General features: G+C 31.4%; 1 protein-coding gene across 4 annotated transcripts in view; it reads right to left on the bottom strand.

Annotated features, from left to right (window-relative positions):
* Nucleotides 1-26,565, bottom strand: part of Col11a1 (collagen type XI alpha 1 chain) — a 209,247-nt gene that overhangs the window by 72,085 nt on the left and 110,597 nt on the right. For all 4 annotated transcript variants that reach the window (XM_058582061.1, XM_046452674.2, XM_058582064.1 and 1 more), the window contains 10 exons: nucleotides 24,810-24,917; nucleotides 22,091-22,144; nucleotides 17,278-17,331; nucleotides 17,099-17,143; nucleotides 16,925-16,978; nucleotides 16,742-16,786; nucleotides 12,797-12,850; nucleotides 8,329-8,382; nucleotides 3,625-3,678; nucleotides 252-359 (listed from right to left, as the gene is read on the bottom strand). In XM_058582061.1, the coding sequence (XP_058438044.1) occupies nucleotides 252-359; nucleotides 3,625-3,678; nucleotides 8,329-8,382; nucleotides 12,797-12,850; nucleotides 16,742-16,786; nucleotides 16,925-16,978; nucleotides 17,099-17,143; nucleotides 17,278-17,331; nucleotides 22,091-22,144; nucleotides 24,810-24,917 (630 nt within the window). The remainder of the gene's footprint in view (nucleotides 1-251; nucleotides 360-3,624; nucleotides 3,679-8,328; nucleotides 8,383-12,796; nucleotides 12,851-16,741; nucleotides 16,787-16,924; nucleotides 16,979-17,098; nucleotides 17,144-17,277; nucleotides 17,332-22,090; nucleotides 22,145-24,809; nucleotides 24,918-26,565) is intronic.

Here is a 26,565-nt window from a genome sequence, read left to right as displayed (position 1 = left end):
GAAATAACAATACCTCAATTTAAGGATTTATATGTATAAATCAATAGTTTTATGATCAATGAGATAACTGTTCCATTATTCAGTAATATCTTCAAGTATAATAACCTTATACTAAATATCTTCCTGACATGTTTTTCTGACATTAATTTAAATACTAACAAAATAGAGAGACTCTCTGGAGAAGTGGTAAGCAGTACAGTTAAAAGCAAATGAATGCTTGGAGCTAAGAAAAGTCCTTGAGCATCTCATACCTTTGCACCTTCTTTTCCTGCAGCACCAGGAAGACCTTGCTCACCAGGAGGGCCAGGAGGGCCCGGGTGCCCACGTTCACCTATGGGACCAGTCTCACCTGTTGGTCCCTGAATTAGATAAGCAAAACCACATTAGTTTGCTCTTTTAATTTTTGACAAATATAATGCATACTCAAAACATATCTTACTCCCTTGTACAAAAGTTTATCCTTTTCCTTTATTTTCATGCTGTTCTAAAAAGCACTTCTTATCAAACGCTGACAGTAACATATCTGACAAAAGTCTGAAATGATTTCTTGCAATCGTGGTTAGGATATCCAAGTGTACAAAAGAAAAAAAAATACATGAAGTCTAAAAGGATATTTTCCTTGTTTAATACTAGAATTGCTTCAGTGTAAGGGCAGTCCAAGTATTGTTAAAAACTGTTTTGGAAGTCAGGTATGATGGTACACACCTGTAATCCCAGCAGCTTGGGAGACTCAAGCACGAGGATTTGAGTTCAAAGCCAGCCTCAGCAATGGCAAGCAACTCAGTGAGACCCTGTCTCTAAATAAAAATACAAAATAGGGCTGGAAATGTGGCTCAGTGATCAAATGCCCCTGGTTCAATCCCCAGTACAAAACAAAACAAAACAAAAAAACAAGTTTCATGCCATTTCCCTTTTTATATAAGGTGTTAAATCAGTTTAACAATAAAGAGACATTGGTGATATATTGATAGGTACTCTACTGAATCACTACTTGATAATAAGCCTAGACCCTGGGAACTCAAAAACTCAAGTAGTTCTCTTTGGAATTTCCATGCACTGGAGACCTCTCTATTTCTAATTTATATTCATTTGAAAAAGTCTAAGGAATGTGGCAGGGGGCCCCTGAAAGCAGTGAGTTTGGGCCAGAAGTTCCTTTAAGCCAAAAGTATAACAAATAGCCAGGTCCCTTAAATTGCAGCAAATGCCAAAATGAAAAATGTCAGGTCATTAATATGTCCCCTGACTGGTACCATTTGTGGACCTAGCGTGTAACAAGCTATCAAGTATAAACAAGGAATGGTGACCAGCTGGTCTCTATGTTCACTTAGAATAAACAGCAAGATGAAGGATTTAAGTTAAAGATATATAAAGAGGAAAATTCCAAATGTTAAGGTTGTTATACAGTGGAATGTGTTACTGAAGTTGCTTTGGAATATCATTCCTTGTTATTTTTCTAAAAATGCAACATATTTTTAACTTTTGGTCTTGTATAAAGAACACATGTGCCCCAAATATTGGCACACGTTTCTAGATTTATATTTCTTTATGTAATAACTGGAAGTCTTCAACTATTATTGTGCAAAAGTTTTTCTCCCAAAGATAATTTTTTATTCGAATGCCGGGATTCGCAAGAAAATGATATGATGTTGTTACTAATTAAATAGCTATATCAGTGAGACAAAAATGGGCAGAGATTTATACAAAAAAAAGATGAACTATTTCTTCCATTACCTCACTCCCTTTATTCTAACATGAAAATATAGTTACATGTAAAACAGGGAGTTCAATTATTTATTGATTTATTTATTTGGTACCAGGCATTGAACCCAGGGGTATTTAACCATGGAGTCATATTGCAAACCCTTTTTATTTTCTTATTTTGAGACAGGTCTTACTAAGTTACTGAGGCTGGCTTTCAACTTGTGATCCTCCTGCCTCAGCTTCCTGAGTCACTGGGATTATAGGCATGTGCCACTGGGGGAATTAAGGTTGTCTTTAAAATAGTTGGATTTCCATTCATAATAGGAAAAATATATCAATGAAGATGCATACTCAATAAAATACCTGCTACTTTTATGCCTTAACATAAAGTAGGAGGAAAAAAAAACAAGTCAGGTCCCAGAATTGTAGATGTCTGCATTTGGCAGGGATACATTTTCAAAAGGTATCAGTTCCTGAAATATTCAGTTAAGACACCCAACATGTTTACATTCTAGACAGACTGATTCAGTTTCTCCTCAGAGATATTGAGTATAATAGGAATTATGCTCTAGTTATTCTTTCTTTTTTCCAAAGAAAATGGTTATGAAGTTATTTGAAACAGAAAATAAAAGTATTTTCAGAGGAAGCTTTCAAATTATTGATTAATGTATATAATATGCAATATATACTTAATATATGTATATTCACTCTTGCTATGTATGGTATACATTGAAATATATTTGTATTACTTAAATATTTGTTCATATATAAAAGTATTTCCTAAAAATAGATTTCACTGTATATCTATAATTAAAACTGAAGATCTTTAAAAAGAACCCTTGAGTATACACACACACACACACACACACACACACCAAAAAAATGCATGATGACATGCATGCTGTATTTCCTTGGAAAAAGAACAAAGAGTTAAAATTTTCCCTTAGGTTTGAAATTATTCTCTGAAATAAAATTATTAAGAAATCCAATGATTCTTCATTTTTGCTTTTGCCACACAAATTCTTAGAAAAAGAGTGTAGTTTTTGTTTCTCTGGGGAGGGATGCATATTAGTGTATGTGTGAATACATGAGTTACAAAGTACTGAGAACAAATTATTAATAGGAAAAAGAGTAAAAAAAATAAATAATTAAAACATTTCTCCAACTGATCTTGCTTTACTCTAACTTGCTATTACCAGGGGTAAAATTCCTGCTGAGTAAACTAAAAGTGTTCTGTCCAGTCCATATGTTTTGGGAAAGGATAACAATTTTATTTTTTATGTACACTAATTATTATATGCAGCTCTGTGATACCATAATTTAGGATATTTCTCTAATATTTTAGTTGTCTGCTACCTGTCTTGAGAGAGATTCTTGTCTTAACCAATATTTCACATATGCTCAAGAAAACAAAATAATACTTATTCCTGATATGAATAACTGTTGTTATGATGACAAAATCCCTTAAAAACATACAATAAGTTACAAATATTAAAATTTATAAATATTGTATTCTGAGCTTTATCTTATTCTTCTACTAGGCCTAATTAATACTCAAAGGCCTGAAGTCATTTTGTAATTTTAAATTCTAAATGGACAAACTCTTTAGAAAGAATTTGGGGTTCATAAAATATAGATGGTGCCATGGTCAGGCTTTAGTGTTAAACTCATTGTGAATTTCTGATACACTTTCATTATATATTCTTCTCTTTTATTGATACAGGCAAAGGAGAACCTGCTTTAATTAAGCAGTTATTTGCTGAATATCATTTGAGGTTGGTAATCTTCAGATACCTAAATGTGATCTGAAATTTAAAAATACAACATTTGGAATCATAATAACATGGATCCATGTTACACAACTTATTATGGTAAAAAGATAAACATAAAAATATATATCATTAGCAAAATAAAGGAACATACCTGTGGTCCAACAACACCTCCTGGCCCAGGGGGGCCAGTCTTGCCTTGAAATCCCTAAAGAAACAAAGTATTATCTGTAAAAACTATGCAACGGACAAAGCATAAATTAAAATTTGACAATTGAATAACTTTATTAAAAGAAAGTCAACTATTGGCTAAAAATACCTCAATTGCTTAAATCTGAGTTAACATATTCCAGTTCTTTTAAAAATCCAAAATTTGCTATCTTCACTGCTTCACATTGTAATGCAATGATTATTTTCAATATACTAAAATATAAGGCAGTATGATTAAGCTGGAGCACAAATGTATTCTTAGCCATGTTCTACCAGGTCAAACAACATATAGAATGTTAACATAGCAATGTTTATGGATGAAATAAATGATGATTTAGACATTCTTTAAAACAGTCCACTGATTTTCTATCCATAGATAAATCTATAGTCAGTGATCTGCATATATTTCTTTTTAATGCATTCCAAAAATCTCATAAAATATAAAAGGATACAAAAATACATATTTTACATATACAAGAGAATACTTTGCATGATTAGTAATCATTTCATCTTTTTACAAATGTTCTTTCTAAAAACCCAAAAGAATATTGTTATAAATACACCTTGCAAATAATGCAATCATTAAAATAGAATCTGGTTGATGTGAACAGAATGCCTTTACTAAATCAAGCTTTGGGGAATTTATTTTGGTACCTACATTTCTCTAGACTCATGGATTATTCATTCTGTATAATTGCGTTATGATAGACAAAGTGCTTTCTCATGTGAGTAAGGTTACATTTAACAGTTAGGAGAATAGATAGAAAAAACTAGGAGGAAAACATTCCAAAGAATAAAATTAAATAAAGTGAACAGTGTTTACAAAAGTTTTGTTCACTGTAACATGTAATAAAACTGGAAATAATAAAATTAGCAAGAAAAGAAGCTAGTAGTCCATATTTGTAGCACAACCTTCCAGGTAATTATGATTGAATTATTTGTAATAGCAAAATTCTATAAGTCAAAGGAATCTGAATTTATAATTATTATAATTTATATCAGAAGGAAAACATAAAACTCTATAATTCTTTTTTTAATATTTACTTTTTGGTTGTAGTTGGACACAATACCTTTATTTTATTTATTTATTTTTATGTGGTGCTGAGGATCTCACATGTGGGAGGCAAGTGCTCTACCACTGAGCCACAAGCCCAGCCTCATAAAACTCTATAATTCTTAAGACTATCAGGATTCCACTTGAGCTATCATTCTAAATAGCCAAACCCACTAATCCTGCGTGAAATTATCACAAAATTTATTTAGAATTTTGTAGTCAAAATAGCAGTTTGCTTAATTTTAACTTTTTAGCAACTGGGAAGTTTGGAAATCTGTCATCAGATTTTCAGATTATATATACACACACATATAAACACACATATACATGTGCACAATATATGTGGGTATGAATATGTACACTTCTGGATTTTGTCAACAACCTCCATGACTACATTTCTTACCTCTATGATGATTCATTCTTCCACCTGTTCCAAACTATTTCTAAAACACTGATCTATGTTAAACCCTGACACTTTTTCAATAAGGGCCTATTGGTCATTCCAATTGTATGTGGTTCTGTCTCCAACATTTCCAACATGGTGCTCACTGGAAGTACCTTCTCTGAGTTGTGGTTTTCTTTATTTCTTTTGTTTCTTTATTAATGAAGTATCTCTGTTCACACACTTTCCTGCAGCTATCAGACTCAGTCATTTAAACCTAGAGTGTCACCTAAGAGACTCTCAACATTGAGCTTCTCTCATGTCCCAGTAGACTTGTGTTATTCAACTGCAATCATCTCTTTCTTTGATGATTGCAGTTTTTCAAATCAGGTTCACTCATTTATCTACTTTTAGCCAGAATCACTATCTCACATAAGCAAATTTAATCAACTCATTGCTAAACATATGTCAAGTAATATTGATGACAAAGTTCAGCACAATCTCAACCTTGTTGCTACTCCAGTCACATCTTTTGCTTTGAAAATGTGTCCTAGGTTCTACCCACACTAATCTTCTCACCTGTATCTGAATCATACATTTGCATGACCTGTTCCCTTTGTTTGGATTACCCTTCTCCTTCAAGTTTGACTTGAAGGAGAAAATGCTTTTCTGAACTTAAAAAATATTAAAATCTTTTTCCTTAGTGAATGTGAGAGCAAAAAGTGAATTTAACAACAATTGATTAAAATTAATTGATTAAAAATCAATATTTCATTGAGGAAAGTCTATGAAAAATTTACATTCCACATTTGCACTCATGCATCCTAAGGGGAAAGAGAAAAGCCTGGCTGCTAGCCCAATTGTGCAGGTGATGGATTTTGGAGGAGCTGGAAGAGAGCACTGCCCATATGTCTGCTTATTCAAGACATTTATTGCATTTGCAAGTATCTGATAAATTTACACCAGAGATTATACAGAAAAACTACACGCAGTAGAATTCTTACAGATCAGAATGGGGATTGCTTGTCTGATATTTTCATGTAAGAAAACCAAACTTACTTTTTAATTTTAGAATAACTGATGCCCTTTTAAAGTCCCTAAAAACAGAAATTAATTTGATATATTCATGGGTAGCTTGGAATATCTAAGACCCAACCAAAATGTAATTCCTATTCTAATAATCTCTAAGGGACTTTATTAATTTTGGCATCAATACTGGATTTAGCAGTGTCACTGAGACAGATTTGGGATATTTCACTATAATAGGAGCTGTTTCTGATTTTTTCTGAGACTTGAAAAAGTTTGAAAATGTAAGGCATCAAATGAATCTTGAATTTAGGAATGTGGAAGAAGCTAAAAAATAATGAAATAATTTCCTCTTTGAAATAAGATAACACATATATACAAAGCCTATCCAGTCTAGATTCTGATCTTATGCAAAGAAATCTTTTGAATTCTAGGCAGCAAAATAAAGTGAGAAAGAACAGTTCCTGGCCATAGGGTGATTCACTCTTCTATGAAAAGAGGTTGTGAAATCAGAAATATAATTTCCCAAAAATAATCCTGGCCTTTGTCTATGAGAAACTACTAGAGAGAAGGATTCTTCCTAGAGGCATTAGTTAATATGCTCTTTTCTTCTTTGTTTAAATTCAAATATTATATATGACATAGTTATTTCAGAGAAAAGCAGAAGCTCTTGACTAAATTGAAGACAAAGTGATTTTAAAATGGTAATTCTCTAGGTATTCCTTCCTCAAAAACAATTTCAAAAATATTCATGTTATTCCCAGGAAATAATGTGATGGTTAAAATGATTGGATGCAAGATTTAAGTGGGAATGTTGTGTGGGAATTTGAGTGTAAATTTCACTGTGGATTCTTTTTTTTTTTAATTGGTTGTTCAAAACATTATAAAGCTCTTGACATATCATATTTCATACATTAGATTCAAGTTGGTTATGAACTCCCAATTTTACCCCAAATACAGATTGCAGAATCACATCGGTTACACATCCACATTTTTACATAATGCCCTATTAGTAACTGTTGTATTCTGCTATCTTTCCTATCCTCTACCATCCCCCCTCCCTCCCCTCCCATCTTCTCTCTCTACCCCATCCACTGTAGAGAATCTATATTTTCCTCATCATGGAGATATCATTCCCAAGAGGAAACTCAAAACAATTTTATTTTTTGGTCCCACTATAAATCATTTTGATTCAGCTTTGGAAAGTCCAGACTTTGAAATTTCTAGCCTGGATAAAATTAGGAAGCTGTTAAACTAAGAATTGTCACTTGGAGAGTGAGACAGGAATTGGGTTGCTGCTGACAGACTGTTTCTCCCATGGCAGAAAATTAATAATATTTTAAGATTTGTTAACACATATGGCTATGCAATTCCAAATATGTCTTCATGTTGGCAGAAAGCCTTGAAGTGATTTTTAACCACGCAGTCAAAGATAGTCTATGTTGTGGTTTTCTCAAGAAATCTGGATAAAATTAACCAATATTAAGAAACAAGAATATGTTCCAAGGATATGTGCCAAACCTTGAGGATTTCTGACTAGAATAACAACCCATTGGTACATTCAGATATGTAGTTTCATAACAGTGATAAAATAAATCACTAACCCACAAGAATTCTTAAGCCATCGAGGAGTTGACAATTTCTCCTGTGCCCAATCATCATCATATATAAGATGGATTATTCAGTTAATTTGTTTAACGTTATATTTCTCCATTTCTAAATAACACAAAATTACTTTTTTCAATCTACAGTTCCCTACTCAACATGAGAGGAAGCATTTGAAATAGTTCCATACCACTTATACTCTTATGGTTTTAACATCAGCAGAATTCACTCTCTAGTTCTGGAAAGAAGAACTTTGTGTTATGTTCATGACTTACAGTAATGTGTGACATATCATGAAAGCATCCAAAGAATAATGGGTTCTTCTCCATCAACTCATTATTAAAGTACTATTATTAACAATAAGATTAATTAAATAAATCAACATAACAGTTTTTTCAAGGATATTTGTTTAGGTACAAACATTGGTCTATTGATGTATTTATTCATGTTTTAATAAAAGGTCTAATGGAATTCATTCCTACATTGTTCTCAAGCTGGTCATTTAAATGTTAAAATAAGTAGCTTCTATGAACTAATGAGGTACTAAAGATTGAAAATTTCACTCAAAAACAGTTACTTACTGTCTCCCCACGTTGCCCAGGGTGTCCTGGCAGCCCATCCTTCCCAGGAGGACCCTGAAATCACAAGTTTTAAATACCCATGAAGTAAATATTTCTTTAATTATAGACTAGAAGTATTATGTTAGACAATTTACTGATATTTCACTGGACATTATATTTTGATGTTCTAATTGATTTTATACTTGGTGATGTTCAGTTTTATATATGGCATGTATCTCTTTAACATAAGTCTGTAGCTATAACCGAGACCAAGAAAAAAAATGTAGAATTCTATTCTATACCTTTTACAATTAAGTGAATTTATCTCATTTCATCTTTTTAAAACAATATTTGCATAGGTCTGCATTTTATTTTCTTTCTTCCACATGATTAAAATAAAAGAAATTTATTTTTGCAAAACTGTTCTTCAATTTGTGTGTGTGTGTGTGTGTGATGTGTTTGTAAGCCAATTCCCTGTGCATAGAAACATGGATAATAGAGAAACATAGTGTCCTCTAGTGGTGATCCAAACTTCAAACTGACAAGAATGAAAAAGGAATGAAATTTACAAAAACAAAGGCACTTTACATCTAAAATCGCTTCAAGTAAAGGAAACAATGTACTATGCTCAATTCTGGAAATGATCAGGGCCACTTTTTCCCATTCAGTTTTCTTAAATACCCTCTTGGAAGCAAAATTCTTATGAAGTACCGGAGAGCAACTTTGCCATGGTATTGCTTTCTCTAATGGGTGCAATCTTTGTCATGTCTGAAGAAATAGGTGAAGCAATTAACTAAGTACTTAAAGCAAACAACTCTCCAAGGTTTCTATTTTTAAAGACTTAGATAACTTCCTTAGGCTGCCTTACGGGATTATTTATTCTTCCCAGAAACGATTAAGTGTTAATTCAAATTTCAAAACATGGTTAATAGGTATAGAAAATATTCCCCCACTTCTAGATAAATGAAAAGGGATGGTCATTTTAACAGTGGCATTTTTATGGCAATATCTGTGTCATATTTTACAAGGGTTATTTTTAATGACCCATCCCACTACAAGTCAAATTTTTAATAAATTTATTTTCAGACATCTATTTTTTATGTATTGATATGAAATTAATATATAACAAAAAGACTTCATTTCAAAATAAGACCATTTTCACAGATAGCTTTCTTCCACATGATTAAGGTTTTCTCCAGGATGGCTGATAGGCCTCAGGAGAATGGTTCTTGACACTGCCCAGAACCACTGTGCTCCCTGTCCTCTTTTACACTGGCACACAAGTGGTCCTGTGAATTACCCGCTCTGATAAAAAACTGTCATTGTATTTCATAGGATCCAGCTTGCTCAGTGATTTGCTCATGTTTTCCAGAAACACCCAGCCAGGTGCTTCCAGTGCCATCCTCCCCCAAAAGAACAAAACTGGAGTTCCAAGGGCCCAAACATTCTTAGATGTCACTTCAACATTTTTTCATTAAAACATATTAGATATGTTTCCATTTCTCACTAGGTCATGAGTAATATAAGATGATGTTTTTCCCTCAGTTTAGAAGTGAAACACAAAAATGGGTAGTTCATTCTAGAAGATTTCATCCAGGTTCATGTTTTCAAAACAACAAATAAAAACAATTTGTCTACTTTGTCTCTATTTTGATACAGATGGAATTAATATGATATCAGTTTCAGATAATTATAAAAAATTTACTAAAAACAGTGGAAGACAGCTAAAGAATCATAAATTTGAGTCTGGTCTTTCCCTACCAAACTAAAACAATTCTTAAATGCTGAGCTTTGCAATCAGTATAAAACATGCACACGTTTCTAACAAAGCTGTAAATATTAAAGTTAAATATCTCACTATATTTGCTGATAGAGATGAAATGTTCATTACAAAAATTATAATCCTTTAAAACGGTGATTTTAGTTCTAAATGATGATATCCTGGAATGAAAGCAACATGATTTTTAGTGGTGTTTCTAGACAGTCTAAGGCAACAAAGTTGATGGTCTATAGGATCAGTATCATCACCACTTTTCTTGATTTAAGTATGTACTTCTAATATTAGGCAATTAATCCTAAATAACTATAATGGCTTTCCACTACTACCCAATAAAATAAAGCCAAATAATTGCTAAATAGTTTATTTATAAATGATAATTTTATCCATCCAAATAGGCTGCCCTTTTGATTCAGTTAATGAAGGATGGAGGAAACAAGTTCATCTAATGGGAGGTGTGTATATACAGGAAGTCAAATTGTAGAAAGACTCTTCCAAATAGTTTTTAAATTATCCAGTGAGTAAACACCCTCATGAACACTAGATTTGATATTTTTTCCTACAAATATAAATGTTCCTCATAATAATGATGCTATAAATTTTAATCATTTAATTTTTTTCTTGAATGAGATAACGGTATACTCTCCAAATATGGCAAAAATGACATAAAAGTAAAAGAACCAAAAGAGAACATTCCAAACATTCACTGTGTGTGTGTGTGTAATTAGTCTGTAGGAGGAGACTGGTTCTATCCCTCACCTCAATTTTTTCTTTCTTTTTCTATCTCCTGCTTTGGTACTGAGGATTAAACCCAAGGTGCTTAACCTTTGAGCACAACCCTAGCTGCTAAGTTGCTGAAGCTGGTTTTGAACTTACTCCTGCCTCAGCCTCCCAAACCACTGGGATCAATTTCTTCTTTCTATGTCAAAGAGATGAAGGTATTTCTTTATCAAATTTCATAAAACTTTATACCAGAAACATGTTAAGCATTTTTAGTTCATACTTTTAATATTTCACTGGATAGTAAACAGTACACAAATCACTTCATTCAGCAGAGACAGCAATGCTCCTTAATAGTGCCATGTCTTTCCAACTAGACTGTGGGCTTCTAAAGTCTAGGAATCTATTATAATTCTAATACCTCTTAGAGGTAAAATGAGTGCATGATCAAGGGCTCCAAACTTAACTAAAAGGCATGTGAAAGAACAAACTGAAAAAGTCTGAGGAAAAAGGAGTCCAATGGCTCTCTTTGATAAGATTATCATACCGCATGGGGAAACAACTTGTAACAATGTGAACAAATGTGTAAATGTATAAGTATGATGTATAAAGATATCTAACATAGGAGATATAATAATGTTAAGGCTATATGTCTCAAGTGGATTTTTCTTTTGGCTAAACGATCCATGTACATGGCTTCAGAATACTTTTGGACTTACCTTTGAAAATGTGTATATACAGTCACTTTACAAACCACATTTTCACTTCTCTGTGAAACTGCACATATGATATTGCATTTGGAACACAACTCAGTGAGCAAGAAATTATGTGCAGGAAGTATCAATATATTAATAGTAACTATGTGTGTGAATTCACTTATAGTCCTATAATGTAGATAATAACCTGATATGTTTGTGGTAATAAAGCAGAACTGTGAAGTGTTAAAATGATACTCTTAAGCAGTGTCTAAAATTATTGCAAAAAGTAAGTGATTACCTAAATGGTTAACCTTTAATTCAAGAAGGTTTTTCAAAATAAATGATTCACCAACTTGATTTGTATACACACTAAAGTTTGGAAGATAGTTTTCTAGTCTAGTTTAGAACAATGATTCACAAACTGTTATGAAACAGTTATCTGTATGGCTAATTAAAATACGGCTGGCAGGTGAAAACTTTGTATTTCTACTAATATCCCAAGTGCAGCTGCTGCTACTGGGCCAAAACAAACATTTTGAGAACCATTGCACTAGACAGATGGGTGAGGTAATTCTAGTGTATATAAAGAAACTGAATTAAGGAAGGAAGGAAGAAAGAGAAAGAGAGAAAAGGAGGAAAAAAGACAAAGAAAGAGAAAACCACTGAACAGGACTATGTTCCCATTAATATTTAAATATGAAAATAAAGCATTTCAATTAACTTTGGGAAAATATTTAATGATGGCATTCAAAACAGTATTATAATCAACAAAATTTTATAATAAGAATATAATTCAATAAATGTTACCATTACATTTTCTAAAAAAATGTATTCTAGAGAGAAAAATAATAAAAACATATAAATCTCAATGTGATATAAGTCTATCAGATGTTGGAAGAATTTTAGGAAGTGATAATTGAAGATGGATGTAAAATTCCATTTGCAAGATGTAATTTGCTAGTGGAAGATAATAGGAAAATTGCAACACACCAAATTTTTAATGTTTAATGATTAAGAGTATTTATTGTACAATATTTAAATAATAAATATTGTAGAAAAGTAATTGACAAAATAATATTCATATTACTTAAAAACAATGCAAAATAAGAGATGTTTAAATTATATTAAAATTCTTTGAATTCATAAATGGAAAACATTCTTTTACATTTTATTTTCAATTTTGCTTTTATAGGGATTTAATCAACATCTACATCTCATAATTATTTAAATTGCAACTCTCAAAAATGTGAAGATATTATAAAATAAAGAAAGAAAAGGAAATTATGACACTTACAGGAGGGCCTTTTGGTCCAGGAAATCCAACTGGACCCTGAGGTCCTTGAGGACCCTGAAAGTAAAGAGTATAGAAAGCTTAATGATATGCCTGGAAAGAGAAACCTCCATGCCTTATGGCTTATTTGTACAGATAAAATACAGAACAACATGTAACTTCTTCACAGTAGTGACAAAACTATGGTACTATGATATGATAACTAGTACTAATAGAAAAGCAAAATAATTTTTTACTACTTAAAATTGTACATCATAGGAGCACTGTACGTATTTAGAGTTCATATAAAAAGCTAATAGAACAATAGTTAGCAATAAGTTCCACAGATTTTTTTATCTTTGAATGTTGGCTATAAACATTCATAAAAGGAAAATTTCAATTCAATGCCATACTTCTCCAAAGGAAAAATATGTTTAAAAGTGACTCCATAAATTTTCTGGCTCTAGTTAGTTACAAATAAAAGGGAAAATAAGGGGCTGAGGCTGTGGCTCAGTGGTAGAGCGCTTGCCTAGCATGTATATGGCACTGGGTTTGATTCTCAGCACCACATATAAATAAATGAATAAAATAAAGGTCCATGCATCTAAAAAATATTTTAAAAAGGGCAAAAAAGTATCTCAAAATAATCATAAAAGATATCTTCAATATTTGTAGATAAAATGTATTTATTTTTGAGGATGTTACTATCTCATTTTACTCATGTATAAACTTCTTTGGTAGAAAGATAAAAAGAACTTTATTGTATAAGTATTTTCATTAACATTCAGTCTAAATATGCTTTTATAATATTATTCTAGGCTTGATGTTTAATTAACAATATTATTCAACTTTCTTATTTACATATCTTTAAAATGCATGAAGTAGACTCTATTATGATGATTGTGTTGGTGGCAAAAAAAAAAAAAAAAATGGTAAAAGTTAATTCTGTGTATGCCAGAATGTAATAATTGTATTCATAAAAAGAAGATATGTAAAATTAAAGATAATATAAATAAAATTTAATAAGTAATACAGTTTTAATAAGATTTATCTACATTCTAAAAGTTTATTAGTGTTGGTCTTTAATAGAATTTTTTCTTTTAAAGTATCAGTTTAGACTTCTCAGGAAAAATTTCATTACTACTCTTCAGGCAATGCTAGTTCTGCAATAAGCATAAGCTTTTACTATTACCAGCATCTCATCCTGAAATGAAAAGGATTCATCAAATTTATATAGTTAAAAAAATATACAACATGAAATTAATAAAATACTGAGGAAATATGTGTAATTTATAAGTTTTTGTACTATCCTTAAACTATGAAAATATGATTCTTAAATATACATCATAAAAAACTTAAGAAAAAAAATATAGCATTTAAATATAAAATTTTAAAATAGTATTTTAAGGCTTTACAGTACTCTCTATTCCCCTAACTTCTTCAGACATATTTGCTTTTTAAAATTTTAATACTTTTAAAATAAAATTTGATTTTAAATTTAAGAAACATTTTAAAAATCACTATTTCAATGAAAAGTTTAAAAAATTGAGCTTGCTTTATAAATTCCACAAAACATTATTCACATATTTTCCTTATATTAGTCAAATATAGTAGTATCCCCTTTTCTAATTTTACTTTCCACAGTGTAAGTTACTGGTGATCAATTACGATCTGAAAATATGAAAGTGAAAATACTAGAAATAAACAATTCATTGGTTTAAAAATATGTATTATTTTACACATAGTAAAATTTCATCTCCTTTGGTTCAGTCCACCTGGAACATAAAGAATCCCTTATTCAGGGCATTTACATTGTAAATACTACACACCTATTAGTCATTCAGTAGCCATTTGAATTATCAATCAACTGTCATAGTATTGCAATGGCTGTGTTCAATTAAATCTTATTTTACTAAATAAGGTCCTCAAAGCACAAGTATAAGGATGATGGTAATTTTGTTACAGTATGTTATAATCTATTTTATTATTATTGTTAATAGCTTACTCTGCTTAATTGATAAACTTTATCATACATATGTAGAAAGTATAGGGGGGAAAACATAGTTTATATAGGGTTTGGCACTATCTCCAATTTCAAATACCTTAGAGTCCTGAAGGTAACCATGACAGGTACAGGTAAATAGGGACTACTATCGTTTCTGGGTAAGATAAAAAATGTTTAAAGAATCAGGCTAAAGATTGTGTTTGTACCCAAGTATGAAGACTGTATAATATATCTAGTGTCTAGTTAAATTTTATTATTAGACAAATAATGAATAGTTTTTCATATCCCCTAAATATTACAAATATGCCAAAATTACTCACTTTTTAAGTAGAATTCAAATGTAATTAGGTTTGTTGGTTCTGTTATATTTTGTTTTGTTTTGCTAAATCTGGTAACCTCAGACCCAATTAAATCTATTTAACTTTTTTTTTAATATTTATTTTTTAGTTGTAGTTGGACACAACACCTTTGTTTTATTTATTTATTTTTATGTGGTGCTGAGGATTGAACCCAGGGCCTCGCATGCGCTAGGCGAGCACTCTACTGCTGAGCCACACCCCCAGCCTGAAAATGAATCTTTCTAGATTCATATTTAAAACAGACAAAATTACCCTTTGCTTTGATCCTCAAAATGTATTTTTCCCACTCTCAGAGTGTTTTTACATTTACAAGTATTCATACTGTTGGATCTAACCACTATGTCCAAATTAAAATGTGAAAGCATTGAAAGCATATTTATAAGCTGGGGACCTGCCTCATTTGCACATATGAGGACCTGGGTTTGATCCCCAGCACCATGAAAAGCAAACAAAAAGTAAACAAAAAAGAAAACAAAAAGCATATTTACTTATAAAGAAACATGTTGATTGTTCAATTCTGGAATGCATAAATAAAGCACTAAAAGAGAATATAGTCTGTTCTTTAAAAACAAAGATCAGTGTGCTACAATTTGTTAAACTATTCTAATTTGTTTAGTGATTTGGCCAGTTTAATTAATCTAATGTGTTGAATAACTGTAATCATCAAATACATCAAATACGTCCATTATTAACTCAAAAGGTGCAGGATGAATGGACTTGATTTGGGAATAATTCATCAAGAATGAGAAATGCTAGGAAAGTTTAATTTAATTAAATATGAGCCAAAATCAGAAAGTAACTAATTAAATATTTATTCTTACATCATATGTACTCACATTTTTGTCATATATAAAAACTAAGTTTCTTTTTTGAAGTAGCAAAACTACTCTTTCTCAGTTTTCCTTTTATAAAACACCTATCATAAGTTTCAAATAATAATCAATAAAAAATACTAACATGACTATATAATATCAAAAGCTATTACAGATACTAAGAAATAATTCTAATATCTTTGACTATAATACAGAGGATAGCATTAAAAAAAAATTTGACTCATGCAAAACAGCATTTTGCCAAAAAAGCCAAACAAAGGGCACGCTTGCTCATCTGTATTTTGCTTTATTTTATATCAATTGAAAATCAATTTACTAAATAGTTTTTCTATTTACTGGAATAGATGTTTTGTCTTGAGTTAAATTTATATTGATTGTGGCTTAATGGCCACTGGTAGCTTGCATTCTACCAGCATAATTTTGCTGCCAGCTCCACAGACAAATTGAGTATTAATATGGAAAACAAGACAAGTGGATGAGAGGGCATAGGTGTTTTAAGCACATTTTAAATAAAAAATTTACATTGGCTTCAGTTTAAGAGTAATATCTTAGGCCAATTGCATTATTTCTCTCATTTCTTTAATAAAATTAGTTACATATAACTCATAAAACTTTTATATTGTCAGGGCGAAGTAAATTAAAGAATATGATTGTTTTTTAACTCAAACAAAATTTTTGTGGATGAATGGATACAGATACTTTTTTCCAGAAGTGTAAACACTTGCAGAAGCACTCATTTTCATCTTATTTTAGGTGACTGAATCATACGTACTCTTTCACCTGGAGGACCAGGAGGGCCATCACCTCCCGAAGTGCCCTAGAAGCAAAAAAAAAAAAAAAAAAAAGAGAGAGAGAGAGAGAAGAGAAAAGAAAAATCAGTTTTGATTCCTTGTTATGGCATCCTCCAGAAAAGGAAATTGCAACAAAGATCATTTGAAACAAGTGCCAACAATACCTTTGGGCCCGGTTTCCCAGTGGGACCTCTTGCACCTCTGGAACCTCGAGGACCCTGCATATGACAGCACAACATGAAACTGATCTAATTCCAAGCAAATCCAAAGGCACAGAAACATTATATTGAAAAATTGAATCACAAATGAAAATCACTGTTTTAAATAAAAGCACTCACCGTTGGACCACGCTGACCCCTCGGGCCTGGTTTGCCAGCAACTCCCTGCCAAAGACAGTTCAAACCGTTTCCATGTGCTGTATACCACAGTAAATTATGAGGTCTGGTGCTGAAATATGGTTTCTCATGCAAGGACACTGACATTAGCTAGTTCAGGATAAAACAATTAAATATCGTACCCGTGCACCTTTCTCCCCATTGGCACCTGGAAACCCAGGAAATCCAGTGGAACCCTAAAATAATAAAAAATAATAAACAATTAATATGATAACTAAAACTAGCAGGCCAAAAGATGTGATTATTTTGGAAAACAGAAATTCTGACACAGCTGGTAATACTTAAATAAAAATATAATTAAAATCATATATAAGTTTAAAGGGACCACATGAGCTCCACTTATGTATTTGAAATTGAACTTACAATGACATCTGAAATCCTGGAAGCATTGAAAACATGAATTAATAAAACATGTTTTAGTATTTAACTTCAAAATTCAAATAATTAATAAAAAATTATAACTCCTATTATAAAACAGCAGTCCAATTTTGTGTAAAATGTATTTTTAACTTAATAGTCTACATTCTTGCTTTGACTCTAAAGAAAAATCCTATTTTCATAAGCATGACTAGTCAAACATTAAAACAGAGGCTTTGTGAAGATGTTTTTCCTGAATTAACATTATTGTATCCATATGTATATCATTTCAGCTGAATATTTGTGTACTTTTAGAACTTGATAAGTCATATAGGCTGGCCACCTTTCCTCCATGTTTTCTACTTGACCCTTGAATGTGATTACCAAACAAAGCAAGGTACTGAACAATTAAATACTATGCTTAGTATTCCAAAGATAAAAATTCAAGGTTTCTGTCTGCCACGCACCAGTTAAGTAAGTTGCATACATTACTTATCCTGTTTGAGTATGATTTTTTTTTTTTTGCAAAATGAGGCCAGTAATACATATTTTACAGGTATTTTGAAAGTGAAGGGAGATTGGAATAAAGGAATGCTGAGTAACAATAATAATTAATAATAACAACATATAATACAATGATTATTTTAAATGCAATAAATACACTGAAACATTATTTCATTTAGGCCACACATGGCCACATTTTACAGATGAAATATAATATAATCTCCAATATTAAAATTCCTCCTTTTGACCTTGTGTATAATCCCAAATTTTTCATCTTGTCAGATATTTCTTTAATCAAGACTGAGACCAGTCTCCTCATAATTGAATAAGGAAATACAGATCAAGGTTCAAATCATTTTATTTACTATAAGTCCCTGGAGATGGCTGGAGGTTTTCTAAATATTTGCCTTTCCTGTTTAGACCACTGTATAATTAGGTTCAATAATGTGTAAAGTCTCTAGCAGATAGGAAATATAACTAAATCTCCTTTGACTTAAACAAATTTTGTGGTTTTTGGATTCAACTGACTTGCATTGACCTACACTAAAACAATTATTCTCCAACTGATAAGTGGTCCCTCTGTCTGAGAATAATCTAATTCTTGCTGAAAATATGAATTGGCAAGTCACACTCCATACCTACAGAAATTAAAACACACAATCTGATAGAAGGTTCAAGAATCTGCTCATTCAACAACCTCTTCAGATGGTATATACTTTAATGTTTGAGAATTCTTGGAAGCTGTTTCTTAAACATGTACAGTAAGAACAGGCAAGTATAAAATATTACCTATATGCAGAAACAAGATAACTATTTAGCTTTATTCCCAATTTGAAAGTGATGAATATTACATTCTTAGCAAGTAGGCTGAATTCTACTAATTTCTTCCACAAGTGCTATTAAAGTAAATCAGGAAAATTGTATGTAAAGACCTAAGGTAGTTGATGATTAAAATAATAACCCAAAGTATTATGACCCACTTTTCAACATATTTTGATTCATGACTTTAGAGTCAACTTCTGTTCAACCTAAATACAATTGTTAGACATGAAATTTCTAGCGGAAAAGTCTCTACTAATTATATTTTCTGAAGGGCTTTTGTAGCTTCTTTCCTTTTTCTACAGAGAATCAGATAAAGGTGCATCTGATAGAGTTTTACGGTATGGCTATTTCAGGAATTTGACAAGAAAATATAAAAATTTATTTTCATTAAATTTTACCCGGGAACAAATATTTAGTTCTGTCTTGACTTGACCAGATAACTAATCATATTTATAAATACTAATTTAAGCAAATTGTTCCCATAGATCAATTTTATTTTCAATACATTTAATTTTTTACATGGTTTCTGCTCTAGGAAGTCAGTGGGAAATAAACACAAAGAGTCCAATCCACAAGTTGGGCAGTTTATAATATATGGGGATAGTATCTTTCTTTTCCTGTATAAGGAATTATCAACAAAATACAGACTCTGTGAAAAGGCATAACCTGCTTTTAGATAGAAGAAACAAAAAACAAAAGAGACGACAATGTCAAAGACTAATGGTGAAATTATATCAGTTAATAAAAGTGAAACTTTCAAAATTATTTTAAATGCCATTTGAATTGTTAAAGCACACTATCCAGAAAGAGATTTTACAGTTTGAAATAGCTATCATCTTAAAATACGATGGTGTGACTTTTGAATTCCCATTATGGTTTATATTGCTACAAAGACACTGTATAAATTAAAGTGTCTAATTATAGTCCTTAAATTGCTTCAAAGAGATGAGCAATCAAATTTCACTCTTAATATAATAAAGACTTAATTCCATTCAAAATTCATTGGCTTCCACATAGAAAAAAAAAGTGAGGCTATCTTTGATCTTTAATGCACCCATAACTTTTGCTTTAGAAATGAGAAACCCAAAAGTTCTTTGATCATAGAAAAAAAATTTAGTTATGCAGAAAAGAAATATAAAAAATAAAGACCAATATTTCAGACATTTAAGTTAGCGAATTAGAAATACGTTTGATTCCTCTAGGAAGAAATCTTTTTATTTAGTCATTCTGTTGCATTTTTCTAGTAAAAAGAATTCAAAGAATACTAAGCAAAGAAATGACTTAGAAGAAACAAAAATAATCAGAATTTCAGATACACTCATAAAATTGTGTTCATTCAAGTAATGTTATGACAGTTTTCTAAGTATTCAAGTCAAAACAAAACAACACCACAATTGTAATTCAGCCCAGTAAATAGATCAAGAATTCATGAAGCCTAAGGCCGTTTATTCTGCAGTGAATAGTTTCTTACAATATTTGTGAAAAAATGTTGACATTTGAAAGAAAGGTAACTGTCAGAGCAATATAATAGAGATAATATTTAAAAGGTCAAAATACTTGTTAAAAATAACTATTCAAAATTTCAGTGTATTAGAAAACATTTAAATGATACTTGTATTATTTTTAAATCACAAATTTTATGAATCTTATTTTAGAAGAGCTCAAAATATTATGTTTCTTATGAAAAATTATAAGAAAAATCATGACAAGCCTAAAATAGTGTCATCACTGACAATGAGTTATACAATTGCATGTAGTCTACCTTTCACTGGGGGAGGGACATTTCTGTCTCACCCTAGTTATCTGTGAAATGATTAATAAATATATGTCAATTGTATAATAGAATATTATACAATCAGGATTCACCTTTTCTACTCTATGTATTATGTGTGAATGGGTCAAACTGTGCTATATATAGGGAAATAGATTAATATAGAGAATTTCATCTACGTATACAGTATATAATGAACCCTCCAATATTAATAATCAACATTTACAAACTACCTTAATATACCTCGTCAATGAATCAACTACAGTCTTCACTAAATTGTATGGTTAGCTGGGGAAAAATGAGTACTGGAGATTAAAACACAATTTTAAAACCATCTTTTTTTTCATAAAATATGTATATTTCAAATACTCAAAAATGGGATTCAGGGGCTGGGGTTGTGGCTCAGCAGTAGAGTGCTCACCTAGCACATGCAAGGCGCTGGGTTTGATCCTCGGTACCACATAAAAATAAATAAATAAGATAAAAGTATTGTGTCCAACCACGATTAAAAACAATTTTTTAAATGGGATTCATGTGATATAATGGGGTTAATAGTGACCCTTCCCCCAAAATAGATACATCCAAGTCCAAAGCTCTGAAACCTGTGAATTCTGCTTTATTTTGAAGAAGGAGGAGGAGGCAAAGGAGGAGGAGGAGGAGGAGAAAAATAAAAATGTCTGGTCTCCCTCAAATGAAATTAAGGATCTTGAAAGGAGATAGTCCTGAATTATCCAGGTGGTTCCTAATTCCAGTGACAGTATCCTTATAAGACACCAAGGAAAAGAAATAGACAATCAGGAAAAAAGACCATGTAAAGATAGGACAGAGACTGGAGAAATACTGTCAAAAGCCAAAGGACACCCAGAACCACTAGGTGTAGGGCGAGGCCAGGACGCAGTCTCTCCTAAGTCTTGGTAAGGAATGCAGCCCTGCGCATATCTTGACTTCCAACTTCTGGCCTCCACAATGGAGAGAAAGTACATTTCCTTGGTTGTAGGTCGAAGTTTGTGAGATTTATTACAAGCGCCCTGGGAAATAAATACTGATGAAAATGAAGTCAACAGGGTAGGTGAAAGATGTATACCAACCCTATAAAAGACGGAAATCAAGTGGCAATTCAAGCCTGCAGAACAACAGAAATGAAATCAAAAGCTGTCATCCATCAGATGTCATCCACTTGATGACTTTGAAATATTCTAATGTTCTTCCTTGGAAGAGACTTTATTCCAAACACAAGGAAGTAGCCTACTATGCCTTCCTTCCATGATGCTATGTCCTGGAATCCTTCAATCCATGTTCCCATAGGCCCTATAAGATCCATGTACTCTGGAGACCACATACCCCCTGATTGTCACTTGTGGAATTATATTTTATGTTCCCATCTCCTCTACACTATCAACTGTGAGATAATCATGGATGATTAATTTTAAGAGATTTTATAACATGTTGATAAACTATAAAACTCAAGCTAATTATTTTACCTTAGGACCTTGTCTTCCTGGATATCCTGGTAACCCTGGAACTCCAAGCTTCCCCTAAAGTTAAAAAAATTAAATAAATAAATAAGTAAAATTATACTTCAGTGAAAATTTTAATAATTTTTCTAAATATTAGAGTCATATATTTGTACACCTCAAAGGAAGATCAGCAAGTGTTTACACTATTTTATCTACATAACATTTCTTCGTTTCCACTGGAAAAGGAAATTGTTGCTTTTGGCATGTTTCTAATGCTTTAATGTTGCATAATTTAACATCTCCTGAGTAAGGGATAAGACTTTCTTTGGGGACATAAAATCCTAGCTAAAGAAAGCTTTTCCATTTTGTAAACTCCAAGGCATAACAAAAAAAAAAAATAAGCTTTTTCAACATTAAATACTCATTCAAGATAGTTCATGGAGTTGGAAGTACATTCAGATCTTATTGCTCTAACAGAAGCAAATCTTTTCAGTAAATTATTTCTTTTTTCGCAGTCTAAATATAAAGCAAGTGATGAGTTATTTAACTTTTTCTCAGTAAGTAAACTATGAATAACTGTATTAAAAATATTGTGAATTAAATTTTGAGCAATTTTTAAATTTATTCAAATATTGGATAAAGCTGGTTAATAAACTTGTTACACATTGAGGGTGATAACTAATAATGATGAATGTTGTGGAGTGTTACTTCTTCTCAGTGGGCACCCACGAATAACTATTTCGTACTAGTACAAGGCAGTTATGGTCAACCTGTAATTGCTAAAATAAAGTATAAACTATAAAGAATTATAACAATTGAAACCAATAATAAGAGGCTTCAAAAGTCATTCTAAAATGTTAGCCCCTAAAATTACTTAATAAATAAATCATTAGTAAGAAAATATAAGTAGAGGGATAAATAAATGAATAAAATGTAAAATTTTACTGTATATCATTTTCTGTAATAAGATGCTTATAAAGGCATACATAATGTATAAAATATTATACACTGATGTCTTAAACATTAGCAAGCTTGAAGTATCATTTCCAGTGTACACTTAAAAAAATAAAAATGGAAATAAACCATTTTTATTGCATTGTACATGCAATATTAAAAGATGAGAAGAACTTCATGAACAAAATTAACATTTTACTGGATAAAGCAAGGCAAGAAATTAAGAACATAGTTGATGACCTCATTATTATAGATTGAACTAAAGAGTTGATGGAGTTATGATTAACATTGCATAGATAAGCAGTCTTCAGATGGAAAATATGCAAACAAGCCCTAAGAAGCATACTTATAATGATGTCCCCTTGGATACATTATGTTTCATAGCTTGTTTTACTCCATTGATTTCAAGGTTAATGAAATTCTCTAATTATGATCACAAAACTATCTATGTTCTACGCTAATTACTACATTAGAATGTATACTCTTACTCATTTTAAAATTATTTAAAAATAAATGCAGACAGTATGTGTTTCTTTTTTCAATATGGTGATAGACAACTTCAGTAAATGCATATAGACATAAGGAAATGTTAAAAATGAAGGATTTTGAGGTAGCAGAAACTGCTGTTGCCTCAGACACACAAGACAGAGTCCGGTGGAGGAGAGATCAAAGTCTCAGGTTAATCCTTAAACTGTGGGCAACTCAGCACTTAAATAGAAAGGCGTAACAGTGCAGTGAGGCTTCGTCTTTCCCTTATCTTTTCTTTACACTGCCCAAACACAATACTGTTCATCAATTCAGACATGGCAAATTTTTCAAAATGCCAAACAGTAGAATTGTCATATCAGATGATTGCCAATGACATGGCAATGTTTTTTTTTATTTAAATAGCCACAATCCCCACATAATACCTATGTAACCTATTTTACTTCTGGACAGGATGGTTTGGAGGTGAAAATACTAGCGTTTTCGCAAATAGCATGGAACTTCTTTATCTTATAGAAAAACAGCATGCTTATTATAGAAAATATAGACATATGTATGCATAAAACCAGAGAAATCATTTTAATTTCACCATAAGAATCTAATTATATTTTGCTTTAGTGCACATAATGGGATAATACTTATCATAGATATTTCTAGCTATTTTTTTCCTTTTCAATTTAATTTCATGGAATATTTTGAAAAGTTAATTATTCACTAAATGGTCCTGAGATATAATTTTAATGTTGCTTCGTGTTACATTTAAATGTAAATGCAGTGATTGTAAATATTTGTGGCATACACATATAGCCCCATCACTGTTTCTCAAAACAATGAATATTAGTATTTTCCAAGAATACTTCAAACTACAAGTGATAACTTGTGTCATCTTTAAATTAAATTTTTTTGAAAATAAATATTTTTAAAAATATTTATTCTATGAAAATACATGGTTAAAAACACTGTATATTTTGGTTTGAGAGACAAAAATGATTCTACTTGATCCAAAACAATAATCAGAGAACACCTTTTATTAACTCTTTCATCCTTTACTCATTCTCAATTTCTCAGCATCGAATGTGGAAGAGTTGATCCTATATGGCTAAGGAAAGCAGAGGGACCAAAAAAATACGCATAAGTGAAAAATTATAAATGTGTTCTTCTCATGATTATAATCTGGGTAGTATATGGATCAACTTGAAATGTAATAGATTCCTTTAGCTTCCTGACATCAGTGATGAAAAGTATTTAAAATGTCAATGAAGCATCTTCCACAGGGGACCTGTGCATTTAGAGTTTCACCAACCTTTTCTCCTGCTTGACCAGAAGGACCTGGGTCTCCAGTGGGACCTGCACGACCTTTGGGGCCTTCAGGACCATCTTCTCCTCTTGGGCCTATTTGGCCAACTTCTCCCTGAAATATAGAGAAATAACATTTTGTAACTTAAAACATGTGGAACCTAACAGGCAGAGATGCTAACCTATCAGAAAATCAGATTCTTTAATTTTTGGTTTGTTTATTCATGTTTTATATTTGACAAGGAAGCTTGCAAGGGTTAGACTTCATTATTTGCTCCATTTCTAAATAAACAACTAAATATAACTTCACATACTGAAAATCTGCAGAAGCTAGATGCTACCATATATGATGTTAACTTGCTTTTGAGACATCTGTGATAGAGAATGACAGAGATGGTGGTGGAGTTAGATATGACAGAGACAAAGAAAGAGACACAGGCAGGGAGAGATTGAGAGAGAGAAAAAAGAATAAATAAGAAAGCTATTTTGGAAATCATCATTTGAAACCCAGAAAAACTATCTTCTTTCTAGACTTCATTTTTATTTTTAAAGAATTAGGAACTGGGATACAAAGTTAATGTTTCCCATCCCGAACAAAGGTTTTTATGTGAATTTGAAGGAAACCAAAGTCTTCTAGGGTATGTTTTTCCACTCAGAGGTATTAGGTACATTATCATATAAGTTATTAAAAAAATTCCCAATAAAGCATCTAATTTGCTTTAGGTGAATGATATTATTTTTGTTGTTGTTGCGTTTTAGAGCTTATGTTCAGAGAAAAATTTTATTCTTAGAACCTGAAATTCAAAACTACTGAAAATTTATGAAAGTTGCAGACAAGTAGTTTCTAGGCAGCACAGTTTACCACGGAAGAATTAAATTTGGAACAAGCCTGTCAGATTACTTAAAGTAATTTGATAATTGTATTCTAAAATTGTGTCTATATGTCTGTTATATCTCAATAAGCTGGGTCTGTTATCTCAATAAATCCATTGTGAGTTGAAAATATCCTGTCAAGAAGCATTTAATACACCTAAGCTATGAAAATTCACAGCTAATCCTAGCCTACCTTAAAAGTGTTCAGAAACTTTACAGTAGTCTACAGTTGACTGAATCATCTAACAAAGTCTGTTTCATAATACAGTGTTGAGTATCTCATGCAATTTACTGAATACTATATTGAGAGTGAAAAATAGACTGTATGTTTGCAATATTATAAATTCAAAAAATCACAAAGTCAAAAATTTTAAGTCAGGGATTGTATATACATATACACAAAGTATATATTATACAGATAGCCCCCAACTTATAATGGTTCAAAACACAATTCTTTTACTTTACCATGGGGAAAAAGCAAAGTACATTCAATAGAAACCATACTTCATATTTTGGATTTCCATCTATTCCCAGGCTGTCATGTATGGTTTGATATTCTCTCAAGTTGTTTGGCTACTGTAGAGAGGCTCAGCTCTCAGTCAAATATATGACCAGCAAGATAACAACTGATACTCCACATTATATTGTGCTGCTAAGCTGATCAGAGATGTTTGACCTACTGCTAAGTAGGTCAGACATTTGAAATGTATTTTCAATTCATAATATTTTCAACATATGATGAGTTTATTGGGACATATAGTTAGTAGATAACTTTGTGTATGGAAAAGTGTGCACCTGTGTGTTTTTATAGGCGAAATGAAAATTTAAGATAATGTCTAGAAAACAAATGGTACTATTCTATCTCCAAGAAACATAAAATGCGTGATATT

This window comes from Marmota monax, unplaced genomic scaffold, assembly GCF_021218885.2.
Source record: "Marmota monax isolate L192 unplaced genomic scaffold, Marmota_monax_Labrador192_F-V1.1 WCK01_AAM20220418_F8-fsc00308, whole genome shotgun sequence".
Lineage (NCBI taxonomy): Eukaryota > Metazoa > Chordata > Mammalia > Rodentia > Sciuridae > Marmota > Marmota monax.
This window is presented reverse-complemented; position numbering and strand designations above follow the sequence as displayed.